General features: G+C 28.4%; 2 protein-coding genes across 4 annotated transcripts; one reads left to right on the forward strand and one right to left on the reverse strand.

Annotated features, from left to right (window-relative positions):
• Positions 1 to 90: 90 nt before the first annotated feature.
• Positions 91 to 7,968, reverse strand: LOC145181018 (prolyl 3-hydroxylase 2-like). Of its 3 annotated transcripts, XM_080055993.2 has the most exons (12): positions 7,405 to 7,966; positions 3,763 to 4,213; positions 3,522 to 3,658; positions 3,039 to 3,158; positions 2,810 to 2,944; positions 2,576 to 2,689; positions 2,019 to 2,081; positions 1,426 to 1,533; positions 1,190 to 1,343; positions 899 to 1,019; positions 653 to 725; positions 91 to 369 (listed from the first exon to the last, which is right to left on the reverse strand). In XM_080055993.2, the coding sequence occupies exons 1-12, from the start codon at positions 7,861 to 7,863 to the stop codon at positions 148 to 150; spliced, it is 2,157 nt and encodes a 718-aa protein (XP_079912119.2). In that variant the 5' UTR covers positions 7,864 to 7,966; the 3' UTR covers positions 91 to 147. The 3 variants fall into 3 exon arrangements, 2 of the variants coding, with proteins under 2 accessions (XP_079912119.2, XP_079912120.2); XM_080055994.2 differs by lacking the exon at positions 2,019 to 2,081 and having other exon boundaries at positions 7,405 to 7,964; XR_016456432.1 differs by lacking the exons at positions 91 to 369; positions 653 to 725; positions 899 to 1,019; ... (1 more) ...; positions 1,426 to 1,533; positions 2,019 to 2,081 and having other exon boundaries at positions 2,810 to 2,937; positions 7,405 to 7,968.
• Positions 7,969 to 9,923: 1,955 nt separating this feature from the next.
• Positions 9,924 to 20,146, forward strand: LOC149883027 (putative cyclin-dependent kinase 8). The gene is made up of 2 exons (XM_090099956.1): positions 9,924 to 10,127; positions 19,466 to 20,146. Exon 2 carries the CDS (start codon positions 19,472 to 19,474, stop codon positions 20,144 to 20,146), a length of 675 nt encoding a protein of 224 aa, XP_089956082.1. The 5' UTR covers positions 9,924 to 10,127; positions 19,466 to 19,471.
• Positions 20,147 to 20,197: the final 51 nt, after the last annotated feature.

Below are 20,197 nucleotides of genomic sequence, written 5' to 3' on the forward strand. Positions count from 1 at the left end.
ATATTAATAAGGTCTGTGCGTGAGAAAACCTTAAATAAAATCTAATCTTTCGAATCATTCTAGAATCACAGCTATTTCATTTTGTAAAAATTTTTTTAGATAAATCGTTTCACGTTTTTATTCATCTGTTAAATTCTGAAAAAAACCTCATAGTTCAGTATTTTTAGTTATTTTTGTTTCTCCATTTTTTATCTTGTAAAGTCTTCTTATTTCAGCAGCTCGTCCATCTTCAGACTTGTCCGTAGAAAGTGTGAACCATAAAGGAAGAGCACAGCGGACACCTTTTCTCACACCCAAAACTCCGTGTAGGTTTTCTAAACCATTAGAACGAAATGCAACGACGCGACCACATTTTGGGCGAACTTGCGCCTGTAAATGAAATTATCACATTTTCCGTTTACTGAAACAACTTTTTTTACCTTTTACTTAAAATATTGGTGCTGTTAGAGTGGAATCAGTAGAAAGATAATTTTTGTGGGCTATTAACTGTAGGTTTGTTTTACTACAACAGGTTTATCAGTTAATTTCAAATAGTTTCAAACTTTGAAACAATTTATATTTGGATATTAATCTTCTTTTCAGCCGATTCAGCAGATGTATCTTTTTAATGGAATCGAATTTTTGACAATCTCCTTTAAAGACAAATTTTTACCTGAATCCTGTCTGTGGAATTTGCGAAAACAAAATCTCCTCCCTCAAAGTCGTCGTTCAAGTATAATAAAGCACTATAAAGAATATTTTACTATTTAAATTATATAAAATTCTTCAAATTCTTTAAAAAATTTAAATCTTTTAAGAGTTTTCTTTTTTTTAAGAAATAAGTACTTAACCATTCATTATGAAACTTTGTCATTTTTTAATATTAAGAGGTTTGCCTAAACAACGGGAATTTTTATACCTATAATCTCGCCATGTAAAAGCTGGACTACGTTTCGGACAGGTACCTTTTCCATCGCCATTAAGTAAACAATTATCAGAATGAATAGGATGACTGATGTGCTCTTCATTCGGTGTTATTCCTAGAAGATAGCAGAAGACAGTTTTAATGTTCAAAAATAACATTTAAGTTATGTTTTATTGTGTTTAATAGATGCACAGTAATAAACTGAGACCAAAAAAGTGTTCCAACTCAATTCATTGTTTGGCATTTTTATTATGCATCAAAAAAAAGAAAAGAAAAACAAAATACCATCTTCGAGAGCATGTCTGCAAACCAAATGCGTAAACGCAAAGTTTAGTCGCACTCTTATATCAAAATACTCTTGCGCTAGTAAGCGCATGCGCTCACTAACATTGATATAAAGTTCTGTTTCCGCAATCGAAGCTTTACCAGCAACAACAGCCTGTATAACAAATTACTGTCAGAAAGGATGAAATCAATGAAAAACTGAATTAAAAAAAAAATCACGGGATCGAAGGACTTACGTCTACAGCACCAGAGATTGTTATTCCTTTAAATACTTCTTTTTCAGTGAATGGTCTGGAAGGGTCTCTATGACTATGATGGTACCCATCACCTGTAACCGATGTTTTCTAAAGATTTTTCAATATTAACACATTGGATGCGGGAAAAAACTGGAATTACTGTCTCTAAGGCACCTTTCTCTGTTTGCGTGAGAATGTAGTCAATGTAATCTCTGTTTATGAAAAACTTTTAATGTATGCAAAAGTTACACTTAACTGGACCTGCATACAATATGTTAAACTGACACTGTTTCGGACTGTATTGTGATTGAATTAACTATAAATACTCAAAGATGCAACAAAATTGTAAAGCAACTAAATCATAGAATATTGTTTTATTTAGATTTGAAGATTTATGTGGTAAATATTCATTCAGCTGTTATATTATGCTATTATATTATCTGCTTATAAGCAGAAATTTAAAGAGAATATTTTTGCACAAATTTTAAAAAAACTAACTTTAATAAAAGTTTATAATTAACATAGGAATTTAATTTAAAAGTTAAAATTTAAACTAAACATTTAAATATTTTTAATGAAGTGTGCTTCTATACCATATCTTTGTACTGCTTCTGTCTCTCCGCTAATATTTTAAAGTTTATTTCTCTACTTAAAGTCTAAAGAAGAAGAAGAAATAAATACAATTTTATAAATAGCATTTTCTCTTATTTAGTCTTGATTTTAAAACTAAGTTTTACTCAAAAACTAAACCGTTCTGAAGATTGTGATTTATCAGAGCTGTTTAGTTACTTAACATGATTCGTTCAAAAACCTATTTACCTGTGACGAGTTTCAGTAAGATGAAATATGACGAAGAAATTTATAATAAAAAAAATCTTTAAAACATTCACACGAAAAAGTAAACAATTTTTTTTAATTACAACGGTTTCTGATCTTTAGCTTATATTTAGTTAAAACTTTTAAATTGCAATCAATTTTTAGCAGATTGATCTTAAAACTTATAATTAATTGGTTAATTTGTTAATTGGACAATTTGTTAAAAGTGCAAATACATAATCAACACGCCCAAAAAGAAAAGATTTAGCCATTATACACAACAGTAAGCTTTAAATTAATTTTTATAAACTTTTCATGTTTCCACATAACTTACCATAGCAAGATGCATGAGCTGTTTACATTCATCTTCTGAAGTAACATTATCAAATGCCACACGCTCTAAACCTGTTCCATTCAAACCAACCTCATCTAGGTATAATACTGAACTCTAAACATATATAATTTAAAAAACAAAACTTTAAGAAAAAGAAATGTAAATAGAATAAAGATAACATGATATAACAAGAATTGATTAGCAAAAGATTTTTAAAGTGACACAAATTCATACATTTATGGCTTTGTTCTTTCTCCAACGAGCTCGATTTCTATACTCTACAGTTGTAACTATCGAATATGGTGAATGGTCACCTTTTTTTGAGTTCGTTAAACCTGCTTCAACATCTTCATATACTGAATCTAAATTCTATAAATTGATGAATCCAGCAATAAAAAAAAAATTCACGAATTTAAGATTGAGAAATTTTTTTAAGCTTTGTTAACAATTTATATAAACCTACCTTTTCTTCCATTTTTGAAAGCTCTTCTTCAGCTTCTGTTATCATGGGTAATGCATAGCCTTTAGATATGACAGCTAAACTTGCTTCAAGTGTGTATTGCATCAAATACTTTGATGCACGCTAGAAAATTTAGTTTAATAAATTACAAATATTTTATGTAACTAGATAAGAAAGTCAAATCATTCCTAGAATACCTTAATAAACATATAACTCTTATTAATAACTGCCTTTTGGAGTTAGTCCAGAATTTAGATGGTTACAAATATCAATTTTACTTTATTAAAACTTTTTATTCTTGAACTTTAAATTGCTAAAATGTTTACATTGTTAAATTGTAAAGTTTGGTGTATTAAAACAATATTTTCAAACTTGTTGTTTTTTTTCCTCTTAGAGATCTCTTTGTCTGTACCAATATTTCACATTAAAGTGAAATTTTATTGAACTTTGTTTTTATCATTAAACATAACATATTAAAACTTATACCTTTCTGGGAACAAAATTTTTTCCTTTTAATGTTGGCTGGTTTTCATAAAATTTCATGTTTGAAATCATTATAGGATCATCAGGCATAAACTTCAAATATGTTATAGCATTTGTAGCAGCTTTGAATAACTCACCAACTAAAAATATATTATCTTATCTCAATTGAAAATATGTTTTTTGAGCAAGAAGTTATATCAGAGACAATTTTTTATTTAAATTTAATTTGACTTAATTACCCTACCTTTGAAATAGCAAAACTGTAGATAGTGAAAATAATATGGAACAAAAGTACTTAAGAACTGTTGACCACCCACAGTGGTCATTTTCTTCCGACAATCATGTCTGCAACTAAGTATTGACTTAAAATGTCCAAATAAAGAGGATAAATAAGATTGTTGCTTGTTTTCATTTTGGTATTCACAAAGTGATTGACACTTCTCCAATTCCTTGAAAAATAAATTCATGGACTCTTCAAAATCAGTTATGCATCTCTCCATATTGCCAGTATTATAAAAATGTTCAGCTGATTTGTAAAGAGTTATGTATGGTTGTTCTTCCTGTGAGTGCAGAGTGGAGTGATCTTTACCAAGCTTTTTAAGCAGTATTTCTATATTCTCTTTCATTAGTGTATGATTTGGGTGAACTTCAAGGTATGTAAATGCAGCATTTACTGCTTTCTCAATCTCGCCTATCTAAATATAAATATGCATCTCTAACATATAGTTTTCTAATTAAATCAAAAGTCTCATTATCTATTTCTAACAAAACACTAGAAGTCATGAACCTCAGTAAAAAGTTTTCCAATTCAATTTTAAATGTTTAACCTGAAAAAAGGCAATAGATGTGTATAGATGTGTACAGAAATGAAGCATATATTACTTAGTGGTCAAATCAGTAATGGCAACCATAAGTTTATCGTATTTAGTCTAATTGACTGTTAGAATAATAACATTCTAAAATAGCACTATACCAAAAAAGTACAACTAATATTAATTCACTATATGGGGGGAGGGGGAAAGGGGAGGAGGAATTTTTTAAATCTAGGTCTTTTATAACTTTATCATGTAATATCTAGTAAATAGGTTTGTTTTGGATTAACTGATATAATAAAATTTTTTTAATTTTCACTCTCTTCCACTTAATGAAAATATAACACTTGGCTCAAAAGATTACCTTATAAAAGTTTTTTTAGGGGTTAATTGTTTGTCAAATCCTATATTAATGTTGTTGTTTTTTTGTTTGTTTCTTTTTTTTTTTTTTTGTCTAAAAGAATTAGTAGCTGATTTTAAAAATATTGTACTTCTCAATAAAAAAAAATTATCAAAAGTAATATGGTAATAAAACATAAATAACTAGAGAACTTGTTATTTTTTAGTTAAAAATGTCTTTGTGGTGATTTATAGATAGAAATATGATAAAGAGCAAACCAATTAGATGCCATCTTTCCATTCAGCATTTATGGCTTTGCTATTTAATGAATCCTTTAGAACAAACACTGAAATTTTATTGACTGAAATATTTATTGATTTTTGACAAGCTTTTGAGAAATAGTATTGAAAACTGAATTCTTTTTTACAAAAATAGTCAGACAACTTGATAGTTTCAGATTATAACCAAAAAACTCTGTTATACTACAGTTGAGTTTTATGTACAAACCTATTGAATGATTAAACCAAGAGTGAGCAAAAAAAAGAGGTAAGTTTTTTGAAAATATCAGTTTGTTGATGTAACTTACAAAAGTATATTGACATCATTTAGCCTTTATCTGGTGAAGGCTTCAATAATTTATTTTAAGTTTAAACTGACATGGGTATCAGAGCCTGACTAATGCTCTGGCTTTCTTACATCATCATCATGATCATCATCATCATTATGATCATAATCATGATCATGATCATGATCATCATTATGATCATAATCATGATCATGATCATCATCATCATCATTATTATGATCATAATCATAATCATGATCATGATCATCATCATCATTATGATCATAATCATGATCATGATCATGATCATGATCATCATCATCATCATCATCATGATCATGATCATGATCATGATCATGATCATCATGATCATCATGATCATCATCATCATCATTGTCAAATCATTGAGCATTGTATGGATTTGAACATTTTAAGTCTTATGCCAATTGCAGGATATTGGAAAAAATGTCATAACCAGAGGTGTGGGGTCGGTAAGCTGCTGTTCCAACTATGACTCCTTGATTTTATAATGGAACAACTCTGACTCCTTCATAAGTAACCTATTTGAAACAACAAATTTACTGTAGTAAAATGTTAACATTGGCTATTTCATCACCATGATACAAATAATCCAACCACTTTAAACAATAATTATTAGAAAACAATTTCTGAACAAACAACTTTTCTAAACTCTTGTTATGCAATAAACTCTTATGCAGTCACTAATAAATTTATGAACTTGTCAAAATCATGTTAGAAACATTGTCAGTTAGACAGAAAGAATTTGTTCATTATGTTCATATTCTTGAAGAATCTTTTCCACCAAGACCTGGAGAAATTCACTGGTGTGATTAGCTTTTGTGTCTTTTACTGCCAATGTCAAGGTAACTACTTCATTTATTTAAAAACAAATCAGTTTTGAATACTTACAGTCTTTTTATTTTGTGAAGCAGCTTTTTTGTGCTTGGTGGTGGCATGCCTAGCTTTCTACTAAGAATATGCAGCACAGTGTCAGACAGTTTAAGTTGGGGGTTGGGGCATCATGAAGTTATCTAGTTTAAGGGATGGTAGAAGAGAGCACAGGGGAGGTGATTTATAATTCTCAGTGATAAACAGCAAAATACCCTATTGCTTATCATTGTCTAAAAGGCCTTAAACTAACATGTCAAACTCCTTGCCCTCCAGTTGTTGTAAACTACAATTCCCATTATGTCTGGATATCCTACAGCTGTCATAGCATCCTGAGACTTGTAGTTTTGTAACAACTGGAGGGCTAGATTTTGGCACTTGTGCTTTACATTGACAGCATAAAACATTTTAATAAGTAACATCTATAAAATCCATATAAAAATTATGAAACTTTGGGAGATTTTTTTTAAGCTGGAGTCGGAGTTGGTACAATTTTTCCAATTCCAACTCCAGGCAAAATGAGTTCAGACTCCGACTCTACAGCCCTGGTCATAACAACTTCCAAACATATATTGTCTAAAAATCTGATGTTTGGAAATTTTTTTCCATTAATATGGACAATCAAGTCACCAAGGTAATACAGCCTTTATACTAGAAATCTGCTGAGTTCAATGAATGAGTCTGCTCCTACAAATATTACTTCTAAATAATGCCAAGCTTTCTTGTTACTTATACTAGCATGAATCACCACAAATTGATCTTCTCTCTGTTTTTTAGGTGTTGATACCAATTTGGTAACACTACACTATTTATAACATACTTCCTTTTAAATACAGTAATAACAAAAAATAAATAAAATAGATTTGCATAGCAAATTATAATCTGTATTCCATAAAAACCTTATGCATTTTGAGGCAGAATGAAAAATACATACATGCATACATACATACATACATACATACATACATACATACATACATACATACATACATACATACATACATACATACATACATACATACATACATACATACATACATACATACATACTTACATACATACAAACATACGTTGTTAAAAAAAAATCTATGCATATGCATGCATATACATAAGTATGCATATATTATTTTAACAACACATGCATATTATTCTTTTAACAAAAATTAAATAGCATGTTAGAAAAAGATATTGAAATACTATATAAAGAAGTCTCTAATACAATAAAGTTTATATAAATTTTCATGAGTTAAACTGACTTACTTTATAGTAAGAAAACTGTAAGTAATTGTAGGGCTCTCTCTTTTCAAACAAATTACGAATTTCTCTTGCAACAGCTTGTCTTCTACCGAGAAATTTTTCAGTACAAAGTTCTGAACAAGATTTGATTTTAATAAAATAATACAAATAACTCAGTTCTCCAGTAAAAAATTTGCTATATGAAGTTTGAATTTTTTTAAACTTTAAATCGCATTGTATTCTGCATTGCGCTTTAACTTCATTTGTATGGTGATAATCAGCAATAGCTCTTTCTAAATATGTTGCAGCCATTAGATGATCATCTTTATCATATGCATTTAATGCATTTGTATAAAGTTCATCATAAGTTTCTTTGTAACTTGTATAATTTAAATCAAGGTTTTCTATGTTGCACTTTACAAGTGCGAAAGATGACAGGTATGTAACAACCAAGTTATAGATTATTTTATTAAATATATTCATTTTCTAATATTTCTTAAAATATAACAAGTATAATGATAATTCTTAATAATTTTTAGGTTTTACTATGTAATTTTCTTAAGCAAGCTTTTGAACTTAGTTTAGTTGAGATTATATATGCCTACTTGATATTTACAAATACCACCATGTATTTGTTAACATGTTTTGAAAAAAAATATTGCGGTATTAAAAAATCAAACATAAATGGGGGTTTAATAAAAATTTAAGTATTTCCGAGAGCCCGACGAGCTCATAAGCACACCGATTGCATATGTAGCAACCTCTTTTCCAGGTTCGTTTTCTTTGTTTTTATCATTAACTCTCTTTAGTATTTGATACGTAAATTTCCATGAATACGAATATATCGTCGTTTTCGCAAGCAAATCACTTAAGTCAAAAAATTTCGAAATTTATTTTATTAATGAAAATTTACAAAATAACGTCTAAATTAAAAAAGAGCTGCTTAATTATATTTAAGTTATTGTTACAAGATTATTGAGTTCACAAAGATTTGTGGCTGGTTGCATGATATTGACAGAATAAACAGTTTTTTTTGTATGTCCAGTATAATTTAATTTTTGGACTTATGCGTTTTGCTTGCGACAACGATGCTTTCAAATTTTCTAAATATAATAATATTATTTTTAAAACCTAGATTAGCAATATAATATTTAAAATTTAGCACGTGAAAGGCAAAAGGTCAAATTTTTGTATCAGCAAAACTAAATTAAGAATGGATTTGAAGTAAGTTTTTTGAACGTCTGATTTAAAAAAAAAAAAAAAAAAAAAAAAAAAACCCTGTAATGTATGATTTATGATTATTTGCCGCTCATCACGTCATCATTTGAATTTATTTAAATTCTTCAGACAGTTTTTGCAACTTTATGATAAAGTAAATAAAGAAGTCCCGATACTTGAGTAATTGATAATCAAGGTACTTCCTAGCCTAAAGATACTGTTGAATATCTTGCAACATTTCAAAGTTCTCAGTCTGTAATCCTAAATACTTAAACAATGACAGTGCAAAACATTGTTAAAGGTTTTTTTCAGTTGATTTTTTTTTAGCGAATGAATGAACTTTCTTTTTGTGGTATATTTATAGAATGTTCCCAAAAATTAAGTTTGTTTATAGTTATCTTTGTTAAGCATTACAAATATTATATTCAACAAGGACTGGATAACTATACACTGCGAATAGAAACAACTTGTTTAGTATATAAAATATGGCCTTCTTTTCACGACTGGGTTTTTTAGGATTATTTTTTAAAAAATTATTTTAACAGTGTTTTTTTGAATAAAATATTTTTCTTTAAAATCTGAAATACAGCAGAATCACTAAACTTTTGAACGAGATAACTGTAATTAAATAGATAAGGAAAAATATATATCTTTGGTAACAAAACAGGAAATTTCATTTTAAAAAATGTCTTCATTGATTTTTCTAAATTCAGTCTTCCAGAACAAAAATTTGTAAAAACCCTTTGAAGTTTACGACGTTGTATTTTTACTAACAAAACTTATATTTAATTATAACTGAGTGCAACTTTTACATCATTTATTATTTAACTCAAATTCTAAAATAAAAGTATCGACCCAAGATGGTTGCAACATTCTCCTAACCAGTATGTATGTATGTATGTATGTATGTATGTATGTATGTATGTATGTATGTATGTATGTATGTATGTATGTATGTATGTATGTATGTATGTATGTATGTATGTATGTATGTATGTATGTATGTATGTATGTATGTATGTATGTATGTATGTATGTATGTATGTATGTATGTATGTATGTATGTATGTATGTATGTATGTATGGATTCACATTTTACGATAAGCGCAACCATTTTATACTTACACAGCAGCTAAGCGCGTCCAAAAATTTAAGCGCATCCAGAAGTGGATCCGTATAAACTTATACCTTTTAAAATGCAAATAACGCATTTTAATGATGATATAACAACTGCTGAGGGTGGATCCGGTTAACTGTTTACACAGCTATTTTACTTACATTATGTTGTTCGGAAATTTGTCTTATCCGGATCCGGTTTTTTTTTTTTTTTTTTTTTTTTTCTAATTTTTCTTTTTTATCTTGTTATAGTTTTTTTTCAATTCTGATTTGTATTTTGATAGATTTACTCCAGATTTACAACTTACTTTAATTACAGAAGTTGCAGCTGTGTAAGTTACGTCATTACGCAACGTAAAAGCTTAAATGGTAAACCATGCGAGTTTGTTCCAAAGAAACTCAAGACTGTTGAAGTATGTTAATCAAGCACGAAATTTTTGTTATTTTCTAATATTCTATAGTTTAAATCTTCATAATTTAAGAAAAATTTTCCTCGTAATTTGCTCACAGAAGTAAGTGAACAACTAATCAGACAAATGTGAGGCACTTTTATATCGTAAATCAGACAAATGTGACGCACTTTTATTGATATGGTAGTTGTTTTTTTAAGCTAATAAAATAAGCATCTAATATAGTGTACCATTTCTTTTCTCGTGGCCGAACTCCTGTAATTCAACATCGTACTATTCAATTTTAAGAAACTTAGAAACGTTCAATATAAAAATTTATACCATTTAGCCATCATAAAAAAAAAAATTTAGAAAATCTCTGAAAGATTTTATTTTGAAAATCTCCTATCGGTGCAAAAGGTTATCAGTTCTATGCTGTGCGAAATGCTAGCTATAATATATTGGTATAAATTTTTTACTAACTTGACTTTAGGTCTGTAATTTATTTATGACACCATTGCCATATAACTGTAACATTATCGCAAGCTTAATGAATACGTAGTTTTGTTGCTCCTTCTCAATATTAATCATGCTTTTATAAATGTTCAAGTTAATAAAACAAAATCACATTTTCTGTTTTAAGTTGCAATTACTTACATTACTTATAAAACGTTGAGATAGCGAAGAACATTCGGAACCTAACGATCATTTTTTGTTTTTTCTGAATTTGAATATTTAGTAACAAGTTTTATGTTTCTTAGTTCTTATCACCAAGTAAAAGAACGGTAGGGTAAAGATGAATTTTTTTTTAATATTTAAAAAGTAATCGTCTAGTTACTTTTACATTAAAATTGAAATGTTTAAGCAAAATAAGTTGTATCCTAATGACTTGCCGACATTTATTGAACGTTTATTTAAATCTACTAAATAAGTTTCCTGCATATTCCCGAAGTATTGGGTAGATTCAAAAAAGAGAAAGAAACTAAGTTTATGTAACATTTTATTAAAGTAAATAAATAAATCATTAGGCATTGCAAAATATACTTTTTTAAATGAAGACAATTCAAAGACTTGTCATTATTTAATTAAGTGTTTATTAACAGTCTGCTGCATTTAAAAACTAAGACGAAATACTAGAATTAATTCAAAAAGGTTTACAGAACTTCGGAAAGAAAGATTTCTTTAAATGTAAAATGTTTAAATAAAATTAAAAATACACCAAACTAAGTGCAGGCTGTTGCGTTCTTAAACCGAACAAACCTGCACTTAGTTATGATTTTTTGAAAAATTTCTTTCCAAAGTTTTGTTTTATTTTCATTTTCAATTGGCGGTTTGATGATGAAAACAACCTCTTTGAGTTGATTAATTTTATTGTCGTCTAAAGGTTTAAATGCAGCACTTTTTTTGTTATAACAAGTCTGTGACATTTCTTCATTTGTAAAAAATATATTTAGCAATGCCAGTGCAAGTACATGTCTTGAAGCTGCTTTTGCAGCTTGCCCCAAAATCTCATCTTTTATTTTTTCTGGGTAATCTTTTATATACTCATCAAGCAAACTGCTTGCAGCTACATTTTCACTAGTTTTCGTCAACTGTGAAATTAATCTAAACAAACAAAAAAATCTGTTAAGTAAAGCTGTAATAAGGTAAGTTTCTCTCTCTCTCTGTCTCTCTCTCTTAAAGTTAATGCAAATTATTTTTTTTAAGTTTTTGTTTTTTAAAAAATGAAATCTAGGTTTTTTGATTTTTAAATCTAGTAATTTTTCAAGCCAAAATTTTTTTGTTTGAAAAATTGAAAAAATGTAAAAATCAAATGACAAACTCGAAACTTCACGTGAATTTGTTTCTTACGGTGGTTTCCACATACAAGTTTAATACAAATGTAAAAGAAAAAAATCTCTCAGTTGTTTGCTAATTGTTCGTAGCTTTTTTTAAAAAATCATTAGTTTATATTGTATATTATTTAAATACAGTTTTTTGAAGTACTACTTCAATTGTTTTATATAGCGTTATATATAATCCAAAATCTTGAAAGAATAGAAACCACATCAAGTTGCATGTAATTTTTGCGGTGTGGCCAAATTCGAAGATTCGAACTATAAAATTTATGTAGCAATAAAACTTATGCAGCGAGTTAATGCCATTGTAATCTCATCTTATAATTTTAAAGTGTACGTTTAATACTTGAAAATAATCCAAAATATCGAAATTATATAGCTGCGTATAAGAGTTTTAAAACGAATTTAATCAGATATTGTTTGCACGGTGCCTGGGCCTAAAGTAAAGATCGCCGTGGTAAACCCGCTATTCTCTATTCCCTGCTTCAAAAAAATTGTGCCTAATAATTTTGTTTTCTTTAATTACGAAACAGCAAGTGGTTTAATATTTTTAAAATCGACCCTGTATCAGATTATTTTTTTCCTAATTAAATTGGGTTTAACTTTCAGCTCGCAACTTTACACATTTCCTAAAATATTCCTTGTCAAAGCTTAGGCGTTTTGGAAAGCTGTTGAAAACCGCCAAAGTGGACTTCAACTATTTCAAATAAAATACTATTGTTAAATCATTGAGTTTTGGTGAAATTCTAAAAAAGACATTAAAGTATTAAAAAACCCAGAATCGCTAAGGTTTCTTCAGGACTGTGCCTATCCGTGTGATTAAGCTCTGATATAGTAAACATTTTGTGCCTTGTCACTCTGTACCTAACTGTTCACGACTAAAGTTTTAAGCTGTGAAATCGCAGCTTAATTTCTAAAAATGTTTACTAGTCAATCGCAGAACTGTTATGTAGAAAGTATTGAGCACACGACTCAAAAAGTCTACAAATAAGTTAACCATTTTTGAAGATTACAGGTATTGTCACTTATTGACTTTCGGTTTTCGATATGTCCTGCTTCTTAAGTTTTTAAAGTTTTCCTAACTATTTATTGTAAATTGACCTACTTGACAGTTCTAAATTGCCTATTACGCTGGTCAACAGGAATTTTGAGTCAAAGTTTAGCATATCTGATCGTTATTTCTTCCACATTACAAACTTAAAAAAGAAAGTTCACACCGAAGTTTTTTTTATACCCTCCAAAGAATGTAATACTGAAACTTTTATTTCTTGATTTTAAACTTGAAGTTTTTTTTACAAGAGTACTATTTAACACAAACAATTGTTGTTAAAAAAATAAATATATGTAAAAAAGTTCAGAAATTTATGTTTTTTTTTTTATTTACCCTGTAATTGTATGGCCTTTCAAGTATTATCCTCCAAGTATAGTCTCCCACCTTGCTCTCAGTGTATTATACCTGATAATGACGTTCAATACATCTTGATAAAAATGTTTACTACTGTTTAACTACTTTTTAATCTCAAATAGTTAACTAAAGTAATACAAGTAAAACAGTTTGCTTTAAATCAAGAAGTGAATATTTATTAAGGGAAGAAGTTACAAAAATCGCATACTTTAAAAACAAGAAGCTGTTGCGAGAAACGCATCCTATAAAACAAGAAGCTTCTACAAACAGTTCGTTGCATTAATAAATAATGCAACAAACACCATTTTTCCGAATAGGCACCCATGCTATCTTTAAATTTTTCCATGCATGTAACATACACTTAAGGTATTTTTTAAGTATTGAAACGTTTCAGACATTAAAAACTTGCTTCATCAATACATGCTGAAGCGAAGAATCATCAATACGTCCCATATCACTGCTCAAGTATTTTCATGTTTTAGTACTTTTTTTGAATGTGTTGTACTACTGCAATGTATGGACATTCTGTTTATGACCAATTAAAGTGAAATGTTATTTACTTTCCACCCCATTTTCCATCCTTAATAAAACACGCTTCTCCTTATTTAGTCATAAAAAGAAAGTAAGATGAAAAGATTGTCGTAAAGAATCAAAGTTTGTCAAGAAAATGGTTTTAGCTATTTTTTTGTAAAAAGAATCAGAAAATATTCATTAAAAGAAACACTTGAAAAGAAATAATTTTTCAGCTGATCACTGCTATTCTTAGGATATTACTTTTGGGACCTTAGTTCTAAGTGGCTAGTTAACTTTGATACTGGGGGGACATATTGAGTGTGCATCTGTACTTATCACCACTAATCAAATTTTAAAGTAGTCCATGGGAAGATGGAGCACTTTCCTATTCGAGATGTATTTTTACAAAAAACATTTGCATTAGGTCAAAATGAGAGTGATATGGATGGGGAACTTCCCTTCCCCCATTGAGAAAACTCCTTTGCATTTTTAATTTTTTCAACTGTTACGTTATGCATCCGCCCTTTTATAAAAATTTTGTAGTTGTTCATGAATATTATTTTAAAAAAATCTTTTAACTTTTTCTATCTGATATTTTAAATAGGCACAGGTATTAAGGAATTGGAGAACTGTGTAGAAGCCCAATTAACTAACTTAAAGCAGTTGCCACACACTTACTCATAAAAAGACTAATCAGTGAGTGGATGGCAACTGATATAGCAACTAACCTTTCATCTCACTTAAATGACTATATTCATTTAAAAAAATAATAACACTGCATTTTGAAGGTGGTAACATCCCCCTCCGCCTTCCCATATCCTACAATTTAGAATGATGGAAAAATAAATTAAATAAATAAGATGAATATAAAAGTCTCATAACAGCTATCTATGGATTAACTTCTCATTTCTACATAGCCAAAAGTCATGCAAGTTATTTGAAAGATTTAAAGAACGCGCTTGAGAATAATGAATGCATTATTCTTGGTAACTTTGCAGAGAATTTCATTTGAAAAGATTTTTAAGGATTTCCTTGTATCACAAAACCTTTACTTACATTCTTAGAGTATTTGTTTTTCAATAGAACCCATTTTATTAACAATATTGAGAGTCCATGATACCAATTTTAAGAATGATCCTAAAGAAGTTTAATCTTTGACAAAAGATATTTCCGAAGGTATTGGGAGTTGAGAGAAATTTTTTGAGTAGTTCTAACTCAAATGTTTGAGCGACTAGTACCAATATTAAAAATAGTGTGACATATAGTTTCTTTATTATAAAAGTTTAGTCGTTTTGATGTGAAATGATTCATGTTCGTAACATAATTATTCCTAAGTCATTTTCAAAGAAAATTGTTTAAATTCGTTATTCATTTCAGTCGGGATAGTAAATGAAATACTTGGTAAAGTTGATTTAAAAAAGTTTGAGCGAAAATAACTTTTATATTCCTATTTTTCGTTTTGAAACGGTTTTGAAACGGTTTTGAAACGCTCAATCGAATTTCGAATTTTGCTAAATTTAAAAACGTAATAATATTTGCTTATCGCTTGAAACTGGTTTGCAACGCGTTTCAAATCCGTTTCACAACGGCTCGCAGTGAAAACATTCCACTGTTAAAGTAAAAAATATATTTTTGAGCAATTCATAAGTATCACAGAAAAATAAATTTTTTTAGATATGAAACTGGTTGATTGATAAATGAAACACCAAACGTGTTTTGTCACACCAAACCTTTTATTGGAGAGAAAATAGTTTTGTCTAAAATGTGTTTTTGTAACATTCATATTAACACGAAATATATATTGATAAAGTTAATCGAGAGTTGTTAAAAGTAGACAATATATAAGTAGAGTCCATAAATCCCCAACTTATTATCAACTAAATTTCAAACTGAAAATATCTACAAGTTTTCTAAGTCTTTTTAAATTTAAAGTAAAGTAGAAAGCGCATTTTATTAGTTACAGCTGCTTAATTTACTTAGTTTACACGTTTTTTTTATAAGAAACATGTTTATAAGAAACTAGTACTAGAAATCCAAAAATCTTAAGAAACTTATTAGTACTGAGTTACTTTTCGATAATAACTTTATTTTGTTAAGAGGAATTTTCATAATTTTTCACCCAAATATCAACATAACACGAAATTAAAACAAATATTATCTACAATGGAGAACAACAATTCAATAAGTAATTAATTTTTACGCGCAATCGAAAAATTCGAAATTAAAGAAAAAAGAAAAAGTTTTGAAACCCTTAAGAAACTCTTATAAAACTTTTAGCAATAGAATTGAAAAAAAGTACCCTTAAGATAAGAGACTTGCTAGTACTAGCCCATTTACTTGATTTCTTATTAAAAAAAAAACAACGTGTAACTTTATTGTATAAAGTTTTCTTTACAATCTAGTGGTGTGTAACCTAGTGATTTTAAACTTATTTCACTTTTTAAGTGAAATAAGTTTAAAAGAAATGGAGTAATCATATTATGTAAAACTTTCTTAAGTAAGATATTGTTCAATCTTACTGCAAGCAAAACTCGGGACAATAAAAGATTTAGAATTAGCTGAAAGTTCTTTGTTTTTAAGTCACAAATTTCTATTTTCTTAAAGTTTCTTAAATCTAGAAACAAATTTATGATGGTTTTACTCAGTTATGATCAAACTTTGTAACTACTTTTTGTTCATATGTAGTTATAAACAGATTCTTAAAAAAACAACTTTTTTTTTTGCTTGCGAGTTTATTCCCACAAAATGTTATTTCATTAAAAGTTCCAATGCAGAAGTCACCTAATGCCTGCATAATTTATATAAAATCGATTTTTATATATTTAGAGATCTCTTTTACTCTGTATTGAATTTGAAAATTGTGCAAAATTAATTTTTTTATTTTAAATGTTTTTTTGTTGCTTCTCCTTCGTAAATCGAGGAATTTATATCATTATCCCCTGGACAATCATACCCAATTTTTTGAGGAATGAATTAATTCCTGGCCTCAATGTCCAAAAAGGGTTAATTTTCTCGGGGATAATTTCCCCCTCCATCCCAAGAAAATTAACTCCATTTTGGAATTTATGTCTAGGGTGTCAATATCATCGGCCATAGAAAAACATGAAAACTCGATTTTTGAATTTTGCGCTAACTTGATGATATTTTGTTTTTAATTTACAATTGTTCATTTTTTCATGATTTTTTGATAACAGAGAATAAACTAGAAAAAAGGAGAAAATACGTATACTGAATTTTACTAATTTTTTCATTTTTAGGACTGATTTTGATTGTTTATTATCTTTCGCCAATACTAACGATGGGGATATGTGGATCCTCTTCTGGCTGCCATTGAAAATTTACATCCGTATTTTTAATTCACATTTAAGAACATTTTTCCCTCAATCTTGGGATATTAACATTTCATAAAATCTAGATATTTTGTTATTTTAATTTAGGCTAAAACAAAAAAATATTTAAATAAAATAAAAAGTCCGCGCGCATTTACACTGCTGGGCACCATCAGCAAATAAATGTTATATTTTTTATCAAATACAATTTTCTAAATTTTATAGTAACATTTTTAAAACAACTATTTTGTAGTTTCTTTCTCTTAACTATATTTTCTTAAATATGAGTGACTTGATGCAATTAACTGTAATTATGGTGCGACTAATTGTAAAATGAAAAAAAGGAATGGAGCTCTCATGTGTGCCCGTCCTTGGCCTATACTAGCTGTTCTTTATAGGATTTTTTTCTCTTAATACCAAAGATTAACTAACTGTATTACTGATCTTTTTTTATGGAAATTTAATATTTAAAATGTAACATACCAACTTTATTACGAAAACTATATTTTATTTCTCCTAAAAACATGAATTTTAGAATAAATGGCTGAAAAACTTTATCTAGTGATATAACTCGGTGTTGTGATAGGTGAGAAATTTTCATTCAAAACACACTTAAATGATCTTATTCTCAAATTAAGCCAACGGAATGTTAGCATAAGATCGACTTAAAGTTAAATATAAAACGTTACTATTCATATAACACTCATCCCATTTACAATATGTTTGTCAAGTTTGGGAAATTCTAAAACCGCATGCTTTTCTAAAACCGTTGCATTTCAAAATAGGGCAGTACGAATTTATGCACAATAATTTTCGTAATGTTTTTCCCTTTTTAACTTAAATCAGTTTTTAAATTGTCCATTTATCTGGGAACAAATACACGATATCCTTCCAAACTTTTTTCAAAACTGTTTTAATAATATGACAACGTGTCGAGATAACCTAAGGTCAGTCACTTATAACTATATTTTTTGGAATACCCTCCTGAACGTCCTAACAACAGGTTTTATCCGTAAGTCCAAGAATCTGTTTTTAAGGGACTTCACCATTTCTTCCTGAATAGTTCTGGTTAATATCATTCTTTAACCTCTATATATTTTTCTTTGTGAATATATTATTAATTTTACCTAAAAATTTTTAAAATAAAAATTCTGATTTAACTGTTACAATATAAATTTTGTGAAACTCTAATTTTATATTGTGATTAATTTATTTCTAATGATATTCTTGTATTTTATTAGTAAATCATTATTTGCTGTGAACTGAGTATTGTAACATTATTCTTTATAAGAATTTTTATTTTGTTTTATCCAAATTATCCGTTATTATCTAAATTACGATTTATTGCCATTTTTATCGTTGCCATCTAACTATTATATATTATCTATTTTATTATTATAATATATTATCTATTTATCATTATTGTTATAATCTAAATTTACGAATTATATAAAATGGGTTTCCAACGCGTTGCAAACGGGTTTAAAAACGCAATGCAAGCTATTTTATTCTTAAGATTAGAAAATTCGAAACGTGACATACTAAGCGTTTTAAAACCGTTTCAAAACGAAAAACAACAATATATAAAAAAAAAATTTTTTTCTTCTTTAATCGGTTTGTAACCCTATGAAATTGAATCTCCATTATTTTTAAATCAAACACGAAAATATTACCCAGGTAAGATATTATACCATTATTGATTACAGGCATTAATTGAAAGATGTTTCACAAAAATAAGGAAACTTTAGAATTTCTGTAAGCTCATTTTGTTACAAATATTACAGTTCTTAATATATTGATAATTTCACGAATTCATTACAATACAGTTTTGTTATTTTTAAGTTAGTTAACGAGTGAAGTTTTAGCGAAATTTGATAATTATGCTTTTTGGCTTTGCCACTCATCGAAGTAATTATCGACTTAATCACAACCGTATTCTTGATTTAGTTATTTTTGGGCGAACCAATAAAGAAGCAGAAACATGTCATTTTAGCGGTGGTTTTTTAAAACGAACTTTACAAAACAAAATAAATCGTCATAGAGCATAAATAAATAGTTGCCCACATTCATTTTATACAGATTCGTAAAAATAGTAAAAAGATAGAGTTGAGGAGTTTTTAGATATTTTAATTTATTATGTATAAATATTTTCTGTACGAAACTCGTTTTTAAAAATAACTATATTTACTAAACGATAATAGTTTCTAAACATATTTTCGAGATTTTAAAAAAATTTAAGATTTTTAAGAACTTATATCACTTTACTCTAATTTACAGCTAAACATGGCATCATTTTTACCCTTGTCAATAAAAAAACTGGAAGAAGAAATAGCTCATCTTAATGTATACGATTTGCCATTAAATCCATCAATTATAGTAGGCGAAGGCACATCCGCAATCGTATACATTCACAATTTAAGAAAAAATACAGTTGCTGTGAAAGCGTTTAAGAGGCAAGTTTCGAAAAAAAAGATCATGGATATCGCTCATGTATTAAGAAAACTGGAAAATGATAACGTAGTAAAGTTCTGCGGTTTTAGTACAAAACCGTCAGCGCTACTCTTTGAATATTGCCGCGTTAATGTCGACGGGGAAAAAGTACACAACCTGTCATCACTTTTATCAATATTTAATGACAATACTTATTTCAACTTTAAAGAGAGATTAAACTATATATTCCAAGCCACCAAAGGATTGATTTATTTACACAACAATGGAGTTGTCCATCGTGACTTTAAACCGAGCAACTTACTTGTATTCGGAAGTTTAAATGAAATATCAGTTAAGGTAGCTGATTTTGATGGAATGATGCTCCTAAAAGAAACTATAACTGCAACCGTAACTTCTTTTCCGACAAAAGGAATGACTTTATCGTATACTGCACCAGAAATCTGTTTTGGTTACGTAAAAACTCCATCGAAGAAAACCGATATATTTTCTTGGGCTATTTCTGCTTAAGAAATTTTATCAGATCTGTCATCACCTTGGCAAAACGTACTTCCATCTTTA

Source organism: Hydra viridissima, unplaced genomic scaffold, assembly GCF_058129835.1.
Source record: "Hydra viridissima isolate aposymbiotic clone 2 unplaced genomic scaffold, HvirCarnegie_v1 scaffold_10, whole genome shotgun sequence".
Lineage (NCBI taxonomy): Eukaryota > Metazoa > Cnidaria > Hydrozoa > Anthoathecata > Hydridae > Hydra > Hydra viridissima.